A 17,362-nucleotide genomic window follows, 5' to 3' on the forward strand; every position below is an offset into this window, starting at 1 on the left:
GAAAAGGAAGGAAATTCCTAGAGGATTTTCAGTTGGTGCTAAGTATTGAGTAGGGAATTGTATTGCAAGTTACATAGTAGCAAACAGAGCATTACCTGGTGTTCTAGGAATGACTACTGTTTTGAGTATTTACCATGTGGGGTGAATTCAACTGGCATCAGGTGGACAGTTTGCCAAGTTATAGGTGTTATTTCCCCAAGACATTTTCTTCTAACATATTCTTTGAGTCAAGTCCAGTATAATAAAATATGAAAAAAATATATAAGATGACTAGATTCCATTTGAATTACATGTCTTAGAGAAAAGCCATATAGATATCCTGGTATTCCTGGGTTAAGAGGTAAATACTAGCTGGATATTTTGCACAACTAAATATTTCTGTAGCTATTCCTATAGATAGCCTTCCAGTAACGAGGGTGCTGATAGAGTACAAGCTATCTAATATGAATGGGGGTCTTCATTCTAATACTGAAAGTGTACCATTTCTCTGTTGCAGTGCTTTGGCAGGTTACAATGGCACCATCTTTGCATATGGACAAACAGGCAGCGGCAAGACATTCACCATCACAGGTGGGGCTGAGCGTTACAGTGATAGAGGCATTATCCCAAGGACGCTGTCATACATTTTTAAGCAGTTACAAAAGGTATGAAACTAAGTTCATTTTGTATTTGATATGTTCAGCACAAATTTACTGTGGCCTGGAAATTTACTGTGACATTGTATTATACCGTATCTAAATGAGAAAGTATTACTGTGTAATAACTCTGGCATTTCACCTTTAAGGAGAGGTTACTATTTTGTTGGAGAAGTGGAAAGTAAGAAGGTTCTTCTCATTAAAGGGCTGAGAGTCCCTTCTGATATGCCCATAGAGCTTCAAAGAGGAGAAAACATATTTTACCAACTAACATTTTACATTTTCTACTACTCATTTTATACTACTTAGTAAGACACATCCTTTCACCAAAACAAGCCTTTCTTTTAGCTTCTAAAACACTAAATATGATAGCATGGTTGCTGTTTTCTACACTTTTAAGAAGCCAGAGGAGTTTGCCAGAGTTTGAATCCCTTATCAATGAACATTCGTTCCCTGTGTATATTGTCTGTGGCATTTATTGAGTGCCTCCAAGTGTCTGTTGCTTTCTCGTTATTTACTGCAACACGTAATGCAGTTAACTAAGTAGGTATCTTTATCCCCGTTTTATCCTTGGAAAAACTGAGCTTCAATTTAAATATTTTTCTCATGTCCTCATCTTAAAAACAGCTGATCTGGAGCCCCATCCCAGGTCTATCAAACCAAACTTGGTGCTTTTTGCCACTACATACACTGCCTCTGTAGCTCAGACTGGCTTTATTTTGTTGGTTCTGTTCAAACAATTTTCCTGTGATGAGTCACTTAACTTATATGTGTCTCAGTTTCTCCTTTTCTGAAAGTAAGACTGAACTGTATGAGAGGATCTACAGCACCCCTCTGGTTCTATCAATTCTTGGTTGTATTAATTCTCTACAATTGTCCTGACTAAGTCAATATGACAGTCACTCCAAAAGTTCTCTACTGTATGTTATGCATTTTGAGTTGCAAAGATGAGAAGAAATTGCTGAGATCTGCATAATTCTAATTGCCATCCATAAAGTAGCAATTATCCATTAGTTCAGCTCATCTCTCCCCAGCTCAAGCATGCCAGCACTGCATGCCAGAAAATGTGGAAGAGAAAGGGTTGAATATAGTATGTGTGGGATCCAAAGCCCTTCTTTTCATTTATTTATTTATTTCTTACATTACCTGTTTTGTTCCCTCATTTCCCAAACTGAGAGTATAATTTCTAATAGTATTTGTTGCTGTGGCTGAGTAAATGTGGAAGCTTGTTGTCTTGGAAAAATCCATGGCACTGGTATGGGCTAACCTGGTTCTGAAAAAAAGTGTACTATTGACAGCATATGGCCTGGGGGCAGTAAAATGCCTCTGTCTTACAGAGCTGCTGTGAAGGGCTGAATATGCAGTATTTAAATATATTGTCCAGTTCCTGGCATACTGTGTATGCTCAGTACACGATCGCTATTACTGCATTCATTAATATTCATATATGAGCATGTGGCCAAATGATCCCTGACCAATTTTAGAGAAGCCTTTGAAACTCTCAGAACAAATGAAGCCAATTTCCCTGATTAAGTTAAACAGAATAAACAAATCCTTTCCTAATGGAAAATATTTTTTGTCTCTTTTAAAATTTCCTCTATGGTTACCAAAGTACAGCTCCAAAAGTCTAAATGTCTCCCAAGTACTTACCATCTGTTAGGTTCATTGTTTTAGATCTGTTTGTCATTGACATTACTCTAAACCCCATTTCATTCTGAGTGATCCTAAAGAACTTCCTGGACTTGGAGAAAACCCATCGGACCAATTTATGGCCAGGGCAACTCTTTATAAATGGACAGATTTCCACCATTGTATATAATTCATTTATTATAATCACACTGGACTGCAGTGAAATAAGTCCATCACCTTAAATTGAATGCATCATAAAGTTTGTCCATATTGGATACTGAAAAATGCAGACTGGTATTCAGAGATCCCAGATGCTGTTCTTAGGGGGCCAATGGAGTTCTCTAGAGTCTGTAAAGGCAACATTTGACTTATGCCATCTTTATTTCAAGAGTCCCATACATACTGGGTCCTGAAATGCCTGAGTGTGGTAAGAGCACATTTTCACGGGTTTTAAAGGAAGAAAATTATTTGCACTTATTTTAGAAATCACTGCTCACTATTTTTGAGTATTGTGAGGTTCAGATTTGTTTGGGGGCAGAAGAGAAGGCTGTCTGCAGGAAACATGTGTGTTACATTAGCGTCTGGCAACCTGGACACTAAAAAGGAGTAATAAGGAAAGGTAGCCTGCCACATAGCTCTGTGGATTTTAAGTGTGTATGCTAATAAAAGTCCAGAAAATGCAGAAGCAGGAGAAGCCAAAGACATTATCCCTATCATCTCAGGGCAATGGACCTGCCATTTTCCTAACTTAAGGTTTACTCTAATTTCTGAGAAAAGGTTTCTCCACTGCAAGTGAACATATAAGTTGGCCCTTCTTTTTGTTTTTCTTTTCCTTTCTTTTATATTCACATACTTCATTGACCATTTGGAGGCTTCTAGACATAATAATTAAAAACAGTATCAACAGAAATAAAAACTGCGGCAGCAGCAGCAGCAGTGATGCATTGGTACCTATTATAGGCCAAACATTTTTGGTAAGATTTAAAATGCAGAGCCTATTTCTCTGTCACAGCAATTCTGCAAGATCAGAATTATTATTCCCTAACTTGTTACCATAGCAAAATAATAGAAGGAATGGCAGATATAATATTCAAACTCAATTTTGTCTGATGCTAAGAAGAGATGAAAATTGTATGCTAAAATCTCAAACTATAATTTCTGGGGTATTTCAGATATGTTCAGATGATTTTTAGAAATATGTCAGTTTAAAGAGAGCCTCAGAATATTGCTGAAGCATCCCTTAGAATCTTTCAGAGAGAAGTAGATTATATATGTTGACCGTGGGACAATTTTTTTCCAGGAGTATTTCATAGAATATTTTGGAGGAACACTGAATTAGACTAATGAACACACAGAGTCTGTCTTCAGTTTATTCTCTCTGATACCTGTACTAAGCCAAGCTACAACCTACAGTCATATTGCATGGTATCTTCACTAAACTAGGACACTAGTAAAATCAATAGGTCATTTGTCAGGGTAAGCTTTAGTCACTCACATCAGCAAAATTTCCACCGTTTGATTAGGAGAAATTTGGTTAGTGGGAAATGAGTCTATGTTGTCACCTCCACAGACCACCACAACCATGAAATTTCAGCTGGAGCTTAAGATTTATTATAGTCATGTGTTAGCCAAGATTTACCTTAATTTTTCATTCATCAATTTTTATGAGATGGCAGTATCTTTATTTGGATAGTTCAAGCCATTTTATGAAAATGAAGCATTAACTTTAATGAGCACATAGGGATTCATCATCCAGCTTCCTTACTTTATTGGGAAGAGTCCACAGCTGGTTTGACAAGGATTTTAACTTTCCATTTGCAGGTCACTGTCTTCTCCCCAGTCTCTATAACTTGATCCTCTTTCCCTTTGAACAATATTAAATGGGTTGCCTTGAATATAAGTGAGAATTAGTCAAGAAGGTCATCTGAAGCAAATCCCTCTCAGCCATTATCCACTCTGACACCTGTCAACTTTCTTGCTACAAGACTCAAATATATCCTCCTCTTTTGAGTTAGCATGATAATATTTTCAGAAATGGAAACATTAGTATTTTGGAAAGAACAAAAAGAAGTTACTCCTTTTATTTGATATTTTGTATTAAAAACTGAACTTGGAATTTTCTGAATGAAAAATATTCCTGCTCTATTTTACCCAGAGGAAATGGGTCCTTTTTCTCTGTTGGCAAAACTGAGATGAAAAATAAACACCTTGACTTTTGGTCTCATAACTTTGATGGCTGCATCACTGAATTTCAACGATGACCACAGAAAACACCTTTCTCTAACCAGTAGATGAGTATCCCTGATTTGCCTTCTTGGGCCAAGAAAATTAATCCAGCAAAGAAAGTATAGGCAGTGAACTCTTTATGTTCACTCTTACCTGATGGTTCTGACCCCTGAAACTCACTTCTATTATTTTCTATCTATGTTGTCAGAAAAAATTGAATATTAGAAAAGTAAAAAAAGAATTATGATCAAAGATGGAAACTATTTTGCTACTGAGGTTTTGGAACCAAAGTAATGATCTGTGTTCTTTTATGAATAGACTATTCACAGAATGTAAGTTGTTTTTTCTTAGTAATTTTTTTGGTCTGGGAAGTAAAAAATGGTGTGTTATATAGTTCTGCAACCAAGTTGGCTCATTGTAAGTGTATATTGAGTTTTTATGTATAATGTGGAACCAATAAAAAATAACAGACTGAAGTTACTTGTAATCATGGGTGTTGCCATTAAAAAAAAACTTCATGCATATGGTAACAGCAACTTGAAAGTGTCACGAACTGAAAATATAAACCATATAAAGTAAGAGAGAAGAGAACAAAAACTGTGAAGAAATTACAGGGATAAATGTGTTCATCTTTCTCTAAAAGCTGAATTGTTATTTATACTCATTAAATAATGTCATTCCCTTTTCCAATCAGGACAGCAGCAAAATATATACAACACACATTTCCTATTTGGAAATCTACAATGAATGTGGTTATGATCTGTTGGATCCAAGACATGAAGCCTCCAGTTTGGAAGATCTGCCGTGAGTAGCAGAACAACAAAGAATTGGGGAAATTATTTTCAGATGTTCCCTTCAATTTTTTTCTTTGAAACTTTGTGTGTTTCTGGTCTCAATCATAATTAGCAAATGCTGGATAACAGAATCTTTTGTAATATAATGGTTGTTTTTTCTGTATGACAAATGGACAGTAGTGATGGGAACTAAAATTTCGTGAAACTCTTTTCTTGGGAAAATGACTTTTGGAGTTGGCATAAGGGAGTACAATGAATGAAAGACCATTCTGGGTGCTTCAAGGATTGATGGGCTATGACAGTACTACTTTACTCTTGCCATATGAAGCCCTTTTATTCCTCTTATCATGGCCTTCTTCTAAAGAAAGTATGCAAATTAGAATTTGAGCAGCAATAAAAGAATCTGAAAGAGGGAAAATAAAATTTTAAGTTTTTCTTAACTGCTTCTCTACTGTCATTAACACTAGCATTGATAATCATTTGATTAAATTGGTGCTGATCATTTCCTGATTGAAGCCTAGTCTTCAAAGAGTACCTCCTAATAGAGAAAGTAACTCTGTCAGCATCTATGTAATATTGCTCACTGCTTGTTTGAATAGCTGCCAAAATTAGACACATTAATTGGTAACCATTCTTAAGCTTTTAGCCAGACATCTTCATATATCAGAAGTTGCCTATAAGCCAAGAAAATATATTTCCATATTCTTATTGCTAAATATCCTAAAAATAATTTAGAAATATGTATCAATTCTCTATGAGAAAGATCAACAATCAATTTTCATTTTAAAAAATTAAGAAGAAATAATAAAATAATTTATAGTCTTTATTAAATACTCTATATTCTTCCAAAAGCTTTGTTTGAGTTTTTGTATATCACCTCTCATGCTTATAATAACATGCATGAGATGAAGTTAGGAAATGGGATCATTATTTGTATTATGAGTATTTGTGTAAGAATAAAGAGTAAGGAAAGGACTCCATGGAAGAAAGTTGCTTTAGAAGCTATTAGAATGAAGTTTATGAAGAAAGATAAAACTTCTTACATAGGAAGGATAGGAGTAACATTAGACATGAAGATGTGGTTAGAAAGACTGTGTGTCCAGAAGCATATTTGTGTCCCACCAAATCCACATGTTGAAAGCTGATCACCACCATAATGGTATCAGGAGGTTGACCTTTTTGGATGTAAGATATAATTAGGTCATTAAGATGGAGGCCTCCTAAATAGAATTAGTGCCTGATAGAGTTAGTTTGTTTGTGCCTTCTGTCATGTTGAGGACCATGTGAGAAATTGATATCCACAATCCCTGGGTGGCGTGGAGGGGGAAAAGGGGATTGTCACCAGAATTTGGTCATGCTACCACCCTAATCTCAAGACTTCCAGCCTCTATGACTATGAGAAATATATTTCTGTTCCTTATAATTTACTCAGTTTACATTTTATTATAGCAGCCCAAATGGACTAAAACAAGATATTGTTGGAAATAAACCAGAACAGTCAATGGGAGCCAGTTTTTGGAAGGACTTGAGTGATAGGCTTTTAGTGTGAGATTGATCTTTACTGTAACTAACTTCTTAACTAGCTTTCTAGACTCTAGGCTGACCGATATACTTCCAGACTAAATATTACTTAAAATTGCTTTTAATAAAGGAAATGCAAATTAAAACCAGGCTAAGATTCCACCTCACCCCTGTTAGAATAGCCATCATCAGCAACACCACCAACAACAGGTGTTGGCGAGGATGCGAGGAAAAAGGAACCCTTTTACACTGTTGGTGGGAATGTAGACTAGTACAACCACTCTGGAAAAAAATTTGGAGGCTACTTAAAAAGCTGGATGTCGATCTACCATTTGATCCAGCAATACCACTCTTGGGGATATACCCAAAAGACTGTTACTCCAGAGGCACCTGCACATCCATGTTTATTGCGGCACTATTCACAATAGCCAAGTTATGGAAACAGCCAAGATGCCCCAGCACTGACGAATGGATTAAGAAAATGTGGTATCTATACACAATGGAATTTTATGCAGCCATGAAGAAGAACGAAATGTTATCATTCGCTGGTAAATGGATGGAATTGGAGAACATCATTCTGAGTGAGGTTAGCCTGGCCCAAAAGACCAAAAATCGTATGTTCTCCCTCATATGTGGACATTAGATCAAGGGCAAACACAACAAGGGGATTGGACTATGAGCACATGATAAAAACGAGAGCACACAAGGGAGGGGTGAGGATAGGTAAGACACCTAAAAAACTAGCTAGCATTTGTTGCCCTTAACGCAGAGAAACTAAAGCAGATACCTTAAAGCAACTGAGGCCAATAGGAAAAGGGGACCAGGAACTAGAGAAAAGGTTAGATCAAAAAGAATTAACCTAGAAGGTAACACCCACGCACAGGAAGTCAATGTGAGTCAATGCCCTGTATAGCTATCCTTATCTCAACCAGCAAAAACCCTTGTTCCTTCCTATTATTGCTTTTACTCTCTCTACAACAAAATTAGAAATAAGGGCAAAATAGTTTCTGCTGGGTATTGGGGGGGGGAGAGGGAGGGGGCGGAGTGGGTGGTAAGGGAGGGGGTGGGGGCAGGGGGGAGAAATGAACCAAGCCTTGTATGCACATATGAATAATAAAAGAAAAATGAAAAAAAATTGCTTTTAATAAGTCCCATCGATACCTAACAACTTGAAGGCTGTTACTATGATCCAGAAAGGGATCTTTTGACTATGAGAAACTGAAGGGAGAGATAAACCTGAGAAATGTGAAAAAAGAAAGAAATTAAATTAAATAAATTAATTATACCTCACACCTTGGATTTTATTTTGTTTGAGAAGAAAGGTAAATCAGAAGATTGGTACTCTACTGCTTTTGCTGATTGAGGAGATTAAGCCCAGAAAGATAGGACTTGCATAGAGTTTCAGAATTAATTGATTAGCAGTACAGCAAGGGTTAAAAACCCAGATAGTCATACTTTCATGCCAGGATAGCCAAAAAGGGCTTTGAGATCATTATACCAGGGCTGTGAAAATTAAGGAGTCAATTAAAAAGGAGACTCCTGTCAGAAAACTTGATTGGGTGATGATAAAGAATTTTGCACATATAACTCTGTTATCTAAGAATACCATACTCAATGTTTATATTTATAATACATTCCACTAAAGTAGGATTATGTGGTAGAAGTATGCCTTACTTGGTTTGGTAGTCTTGTTACTGCCTATTCTAGAGTAAATTCTTAATGATTAAAGAAATTATCTGTTAAATTGGAGCTGTGAAGATGTGAAGAGGAGAGAGGAGAGGGAGAAGAACAGAGCCTAGGCTCTATTCATTTGAGTCCAGTTGACATGCTTGGGTACGGCCTAACTATGGGAAGAGCTAGGAATGAGAAAAGACCACAGGATTCTGTTAGATAGGTAATGTAATATAAAGAGTACTTGATTAGTAGTTAGGAAATTTGGATTCTAGTCTCAGCTGTAGTCTGTGATAAATTCTTTCATTTTTCTTCTCCCTTTATCCCTAAGTGATTAAATAATATTTAATACCCTTCCAACCGCCAGTGTCTAGAGTTGAAGGACTAATGTCCTTCACAGAATAGGACTTATTTGGTGACACTTCTTCAAAGAATAAGAAGTGATTTGATATTCCCTAATGTTCTTCTAGAAAAGAACAAGGAGAATGCCTTAATTCACTCTGCGTTTCTGAGCATGCTTGTCATTTAGAAGTCATTCTCAATGTTGGCCAAATCAGATTGTCTCTACAGATGTTGCTATCTTTCCTTCTTAAAGTACTGTCCTTTACTAATTTTGTCTTTTTTTGGCTATTGAGTCTGCCAACTCAGGTGAGAAATTACCTCAGTTACAAAACAGATATTTTCAGGGAATTTCTGTTACTACTACTACACACAAATGCTCTGAAAGATGTTCTTCTTATTCTTCCTTTTTAAAAATATAATTATATAATAATAAATCTCATTATCCCATTAAGATAAAAATGTCATTAATAAAGAATATTCCCATATCCACACTATAGCTGATTTGTTTCCGATACAGTTAATATTATAAAATCCCAAAAGAACTCAAGAATTGTATGGGATTTGACTGATATTGAGTCTGTTAGTTTTTTGGGGTGTGGAGGCTTAAAATGGTTTTCCTTTCGCTGAAATTATAAAGTAATTCTTTAAAATGGAATGTGACCTTAGCTGTACCTGGATTGGATTAAGAGCATGCTGTGTTAATATGGTTTCATATACTCTTAAACTGGGACAAGCTCTAACTCTAAAGTCCTATCTGTCTGGTTGACTGGCTTCATTGTTTTGTGCTGGAATGTTCCAGACACTCTGAATGCTTTCCAAAAATAATAGACAAAATACCTTTTGACCTTGGTCCCCTTCCCTTGCATTCATCCATGTGAGGGACAATAGCAATATACACATTTGGTTTCTTTTCCATTTTAATAATAGGCTTAACCATGAAAAACTGTTGTGGTTTTATACTATGCTTAACCATGTAAAATTAAACTCAAGGTCGTTTTGGTCTTGAATAATATTAGCCATCGGTAACAGCTTCTTTACCACTAATTGACATAGCTTCCTCAAATATCACCTGCTGGATATTCTTTTCACATTCATTCTACCTTTTCTTTTTCTTTTATACTCTAATGGAGTCTACCTATCTTCTGTTGCAGAAGGTTTTGTCTATAGATTTCCCATGGACTTTGTATATATGGTGTCAGAGCATGAGACTGAAGTCAATTGCTTTTTAAGCAAATGTTGCTATTTCCAAGGTGCCCAATAATTGATGAATGGATAAATATACCATGTAATATTACTCAGCCATAAAGAAAAATGAAATTATGTTATTTGCAGGAAAATGGATAGAACTGGAGATCATCATGTTGAGTGAGATAAGCCAAGCTCAAACAGCAAAATATTGCATGTTTTTACTCATTTCTGGAACCTAGATTAAGATGATAATGATGGTGATGATTATGGTGGGGCATGAATGTAAAAGGGGCATGGTCAGGGGGAGGGGATCAATGGATGGAAGTGGGGGAAAGGCACATATATGTTCGAAGCCAGCATAATGAAGCCCACCAAACACTGTTTGAAAATGGGGGGAGGGTAAGGGGACTAGCAGTATAATGAGTAGGTGAACTTGTTCAAAGTACACTGTACACATGTATGAATTACTGCAATAAAAGCCCCTTATACCCTCATATTATTAATGTATACTAATTCAAAAGATAATAAAACTATTTAAAAAAACAAAAGTATCATAAACTATATTTATTAAAAATAAATAGGTGTGGGAAATACTGATATCTAAATTAGCAACCCAAAGTGGTTAGCCCAAAACTCAACCAAAATAAAATATATAATTGAATAGTCATATAACTATTATACACATTGAATTTATAATTTAAAAGTGCTCCAAAAAAGAAATCTCTATGACAGGATGGTTTAAGAGAATTCTACCAAACACTTTTTTTCAAGAAATGGAAAAGAGAACACTTCCTAAGTGATTCTGTAATGCTAGCCTTGCCCTGATACCAAAACCAGACAAAGGGCATACTCCCCAAAACAACAATAACAAAAACACTGCAGACTAATATCTCTCATGAACAATAGGCTCAAAAGTTCTCAACAAAGTATTGACAGTTGAATCCAACAATGTATAAAATAAATTATGCATCACAGCCAGATGGGACTTAATATAGACTGCAAAGCTAGTTCAACATTTGAAAAACTGATGTAACCCTCCACATCCATAGGCTAAAGAAGAAATATGAAGTTCAGGAAAAAAGTACTTAGAAATCTCAACCAATAGAGGAACATCAGATCATCTTGTTAAAGAACATCTACAAAATCATACAGCTAGCATGCTATGTAATGGTGGAAGTCAGAATGTTGTCTCTCTAAAGATCAGGAGAAATGCAAGAATGTCCACTTTTACCACTCTTGCTCAACAAAGTCTGAAAATATTACCCATTGCAATAAAATAAGAACTAGAAATAAAAGGCATACATGTTGGAATGGAAGAAATAAAACCATCCTTATGTGAAAAATAATATGATTATCTACACAGAACATTCCAAAGAATTTACAAAATCTTCTGGAAAAAAGAAGCAGAGGGAACACTTTCTAACTCATTCAGTGAGGCTAGCAATATCCAAATTCCAAACAGAAAAACACATTTCAAGAAAAGAAAAGTATAGCCCTTTATAGTTCTATTATGAACACAGATGCAGAAATTCTCAATAAAGTGTTAGTAAATCAAATCAAATCAAATATTTAAAGAATTATATACTATAGACAACTGGGATTTATTACATGTATGCAAGATTGGTTCAATATTCAAAAACCAATTAATGCAATCCATTGACCAATATACTAAAGAGGAAAAAACGTATAATCATATCAATAGATACAAAAGAAAAAAACACTAGACAAAATCCAACATCTATTTGCATCGTATTATGATACTATCAGCAAACGAGGACTAGAGGGAGAGGAACGTTATGCTTAATAAAAAGCTAGAGGCTACAGGTAAGATGTCAGGTGTTTATAACTTAATTTGTAGACAAAGTATGGATCAATTCAATTCTAATAAAATGTCTACTAAGGAATTTTGTGACCATCAAGAACTTAATTATAAACTTTACATGGAAAGGCAAAATACCCAAAATTCCAGCAGAATACAGAAGAAAAAGAATAAAGTTAAAGGACAGAGACTTTCCAACTTCAGGACATACTATGGAGGTACAATACTTAAGTCAGTGTGATTGGCAAAAGGACTGACAAATGCATCAATGAAGCACTAGAGAGCTCAGAATTAGACCCATACAAAATATTCAGCTGGTCTTTGACAAAGGAGTGATGCCAATTCAATGGAAAGAGATGGTATTTTCTACAAATGATATTAGAACAGTTGGACATGCACATGTGAAAAAAATGCATGAATGTAGACACAGACCTTAAAGCTTTACAAAAATTAACTTGAAATAAGTCTAGACCTAAATGTCCAATAGAAAAATATAAGTTGTATGGAAGAAAATATAGGTGACCTTGGGGTAGGCAATGAGTTTTTAGATGTAACACCAAAAGCACCATTCATGAAAGAAACAAATTGACAAGTTGAACTTTATTAAAATTAAATTTTTCTGTTTTGTGAAGACACTGTTAAGAGAATGAAAAGCCAAGTAAAATACTGAAAGAAAATAACTACCAAACTCATATCTGATAAATAATTTGCATCCCAAATATGCAAAGAACTCTTGAAACTCATCAATGAGAACACAAACAATCCAATTTAAAAAATGGATTTCAGCAGACATTGCCCTCATTAAAGACAACGTACAGATGGCAAGTAAATATAAAGAATCTCAACACAGTCTGTCATTGGAGAATGACAAGTTAAAATGACAGTGAGGCACCCCTACATACCTGTAAGGATGGTAAAATTCAAAACACTGACAATAACAAATGCTGATGAGAATATAGAACAACAGGAGTTGTCACTCATTGCTGATTGCTGGTGGGAATGCAAAATAGTACGGCCACTTTGGCAGACAAATTGGAAGTTTCCCTCGAAACTAAACATTCTCTTACCACATAGCCACTTGCAATCATGCTCCTAAATACTTATTCCAATAAGTTTTAAACCTCCACACAAATGCATTTGGCAGTCTTATCATAATTTCCAAGGAGTGAAAGGTGAACTCAATAGGTGAATGAATAAATGAACTAAAGTATATCCATACAGTGGAATATTATTTGGTGATTAAAAGAAATCCACAAAAGACATAGAAACTTAAAGGCATATTGATAAATGAAAAAGGCAATAAGAAAGTCTATATACTAAATGTATCCTGGACATTCCAGAAAAGGCAAAACTGTAGAGACAGTAATATGATCATCACAGTCAGAGTCTGAAGGGGAAGGGTAGAGCAATAAATAGGTGATGCACAGGGAATGATGGGAGTGGTAGAAGTATTCTATATGACACTGTCTTGGTGGATACATGACACTATGCTTGGTCAAAACCCATAGAATTTACACCTCAAATAGTGAACCCTAATACAAACTATAGACTTTAGTTAATAAAAGAACAACAAAAAGATTCTTTGAACTATTCATAGAATCAAGAACTTGGATGAATCTCCAGGAAATTTTATTGAATGATAAAAGCCAACCTCCAAACCGTTATATGCTGTATAATTCCATTTATATAATATTTTTTAAGTAACAAGACAATAGAAAGGGAGAACAGACAAGTAGAAGACACGAGTTGGCAAGATCGGGGCAGAAATTCTTATACAAGAGCAACACCAGGATCCTTGGGTTATAGGCTGCCTTCGCTGTGACTGTGGACACACCAAGCTACTCAAAGAATAAAGTTCATGGTACTAAAGGCACAACACACACATGAGGACAATGTCATGGGAAATCTTGATGCCATTGTCCTCTTTGTGATGTTCTAATCTCCTGTTGTAAGATGTTATCATCGGGGAAAACTGGGCAATGAATCCATGGGATTTCTCTGCCTTATTTCCCAAATCTGTATATGAATCTGTAATTGTCTTAAAATAGTTTAATTTTAAAAGTGATTAGATACTTATCTATATAGACATATGAATACATATGTATAAATACATGTGTTATTAAATCTATTCTATATTTAGTAATTTAAAATAAAAATAGAACTTCCACTTTTTAAGCCACCTTATGTCACATGCTATAAAGGGAATATAGTTAGGATCTAAGTATGCTTCATGAAGCAAAACAGTATAACTATTGGTCTTAGCTGTAGGGAAAATAGCTACCTTACTTTAGTATAATGTTAGTATTCCTAAATAGGGAAGCACATTCCACTTAAGATTCCAGTGCTTGTTGTAGCTCTTACTCCAAAAGAATCAGTGAACTCTAGTATCCATTATTGAAATCTTGGCTTTTCTAGTTTTGGGGTGTTTTTGGTTTTGTTTCAATAATTTATCATCCAAAGCTGCCAGATGTTAAGTTTCTAATATGTAAATGTTAGGTACTAGAAAGCAGTGCTAAGTGTTGCAGGAGTCACAGAAAAGATTAATGTCCTCCTGGCTTACAGTCTAGTTAAATGATTAATTTGTATATTCAGCAAACATTTGCTGGGGCCCAACTCTGTTCTCCACATATGCTAGGTACCAAAGTTATTAACATAGTCTCTGCTTTCCCGGGACTAACAGAGTAGCTAACACTAGGATAAAACTACACAAGGTAGAATATGAAAAACTTAAAGAAGGTATGAAGAATGTTAAGGGTCCAAGAGAGACAGAATTCACATGAGTGCAAGAATCAGGAAAAGATTCATTGAGAAGATGGCACATGAAATTGTCCTTGAGTGAAGGGGTAGGACTTAGGGCAGTACACTATGGCATTTGTATGGAACCAAATATAGGGAAGTTGAAATACATGGAGCTTGTTCTGTGAGAGTTCATAGATCTTTCTCCCCATAAGGGAGTAGACAAGGATTTGGAGGGCAATTTATAGCCCTTAGTTATTTTTATTCAAGGACACTCATTGCATGATTGGTACAGCTCTTTTGGAAGAAAAATCAGTCAGCAGTGTATTGGACTGGAATGAGATGGGCAGGAGTTAGAGCACTGTGGGAAGCTATTAAGGCCATTTGGGTGACAGTAGAGTAAAAAAAAAGAAGGGCAAAATTGGGATTTACTATAATGCAGTGTCTTGAAATTAACTATGCATAAAACTCACCTGGGATAATGTCTAAACACACAAAACCCAGAAAATTCATGTGTTTGGATAAGCCTCTAAGGTAATTCTAATGCTTGAGGTCTGTTATAATCCCATCCTTCCTCCATCTAGGGAAAATTTCTATTTAGAGATATTATAAAAATCTCCCCAAGGAGAACAGTGAACCAGTAATTATTGAGCACTTATTGTGTGCCAGTTCTCGTGCTAGGTACCATCTATACACTATCTTGTTTAAGGTAGTAGGTATTTTTAGTGGTAGAGGGGAGGAGATAGGGAAAGGGTGAAGGAGGGTGAATATGGTGCAAGTACTATGTACACGTGTGTAAACCAAAAATGGTATCTGTTGAAATTATTTCAGGAATGGGGGAGGGGGAGATAAAGGAGAATGGTGGAGGAGGTGAATTCAAGTATGATAGATTTGATATATTGTGAGAACTTTTGTAAATGCCACAATGTACTCCCACCCAGCAACAACAAAGCAAAAACACAACAACAACAACAAAAGGTTGTTATATTATATAACATGTATTATATATTATAATACATTATAATATATTATAACCCATGTTTGATGAATAACCAAACTGAGTTTCACATAGATTATGTGACACTTCCTCAAGATTTCATGTCTGATAAGAGCTACCACCAGGCTATCAATGCTGGTTCATCAAACAACAGAGCAGGTGGTGCTAGTAGAACTTCTCTGAAGGTCCATGTGATATCCTGGCATTCCACTGGAACTCTGAGCAGACTGGTTTCTAGGCTTCTTCAGGACTCTGGAGCCATTCGAGTTACTTAGGGTCAGCCAAAGCTTTGAGTCCAAATCAGCTCTGCCTGTTGTGTGTCAGGCGCTCTGCAAAGCCCTGAGAGTACCTGCTCCTGATCTCAATGACCTCTATTCTTGTAGAACAGACTCAGAAACTGATCATTTCAATGTTATCTCCTCGGTGATAAGATGACCCGGATTATAGGGGCCCAAGAAAGGATACTGATTTCAACCTGGGGGTTCAAATAAAGTGGAAAAACCTCTGCTATGTTGTAGTCTTCAACCTCTGCTGGGCCCTCAGCCTGATAACAGTATCTTCGTGTGCCCAGGGCTTTCTCTCCCATTCCACACAGTAATTGTACCAAATGTCCACTTCTTTAGCTTAGTACTTCTTGCTCCAGTTCTCTTCAAAGCCAGTAATTGTCTCCAATTCAGATAGAGCAAATGGGTAGAGGAACCAATCACCAAGATGTGAAGTATGTACCAACACCCCCAGTTGTTTTCCATTGAGATGGGATCTGTCAGACTCTTCCCAGGCCTGGAACCATAGTCCTCCTAATCTTTGCCTCCCAAGTAGCTAGGATTACAGGTATGAGACATTGGTGTCTGGCTCAGATGAATATGGAAATTACCAGAGTTGAATTCCCAAAGATTTCTGCTTCCCACCTTCGCTGCCACCTACTCTCCTCTGGTCTTGGGAATTTTGTCCTTTGCTAAACCAATCCTTCTGCTTACCCTTGGACCACTTTTGCATCAGTCTCAATCCTGCCTTGTTTGACGCACACATTATGTGTTTAAAATTTCTTAAATTTAGTATTGGACATGAGGGCGCTACTCCCAGCTACTCAGGAGGCTAAGGTAGGAGGATCATGGTCTCCGGCCAGCTGGGCAAAAAGTGTGAAATCCTGTCTGAAAAATAACAGCAAGCATATGCCTCGTAAGCATAAAGCCCTGAGTTCAACTCCCAATACCAGATTTTAAAAAAGAAATTTTAATTTAGTGCTTTAAATTTGGATGAAGAATGCATCCTTCACTTCTTATTGCTACTTTTTACATTTCAGTTTTCATTTGTGTTATCTTTCTCTTCTTTAGGCCTTTGAGGAGACTCCTGGGCTTATAAACACAGATCCCAAAGCTAAAACTCCAGTCCTTTCTTCTATTGAGTCACCTACTGACATATCTAACAGGAAAATTTTTGAGTAGTTGAGGGTGCTTTCATTCCTACAGGATGGTATGAGTGGCCAGTGACAGTAAGTCACACTACATGCTCGTCTTGGATTGACTGGGGGCTATGTTTCTTGTGAATGACCGGAAGAGGGAATAGAGAGCCCTTTTAACCTGAAAATGTCACACTTCCACCCAAAGCCTGGCCAGCAAGGGTAATAACAAGGGGAAACTGACTTTGATTTGAAAGAGATAGTTCTCATTACCAGAAATGACTTAGACAGGAGGTTATCTTAGTCATCTTGAACTACCACACAAAATACCATAGACTGGATGTCTTAAACAACAGACCTGTATTTCTCACAGTTCTGGTGCCTGGCAAGTTCAAGGTCAAGGTA

The 17,362-nt window shown here is 36.3% G+C and overlaps 1 protein-coding gene across 2 annotated transcripts in view; it reads left to right on the forward strand.

The window, feature by feature from the left end:
• Nucleotides 1-17,362, forward strand: part of Kif6 (kinesin family member 6) — a 359,724-nt gene that overhangs the window by 75,828 nt on the left and 266,534 nt on the right. For both annotated transcript variants that reach the window (XM_074082264.1, XM_074082263.1), the window contains exons 4-5: nt 497-644; nt 5,185-5,294. In XM_074082264.1, the coding sequence (XP_073938365.1) occupies nt 497-644; nt 5,185-5,294 (258 nt within the window). The remainder of the gene's footprint in view (nt 1-496; nt 645-5,184; nt 5,295-17,362) is intronic.

This window comes from Castor canadensis, chromosome 8, assembly GCF_047511655.1.
Source record: "Castor canadensis chromosome 8, mCasCan1.hap1v2, whole genome shotgun sequence".
Taxonomy (NCBI): Eukaryota; Metazoa; Chordata; class Mammalia; order Rodentia; family Castoridae; genus Castor; species Castor canadensis.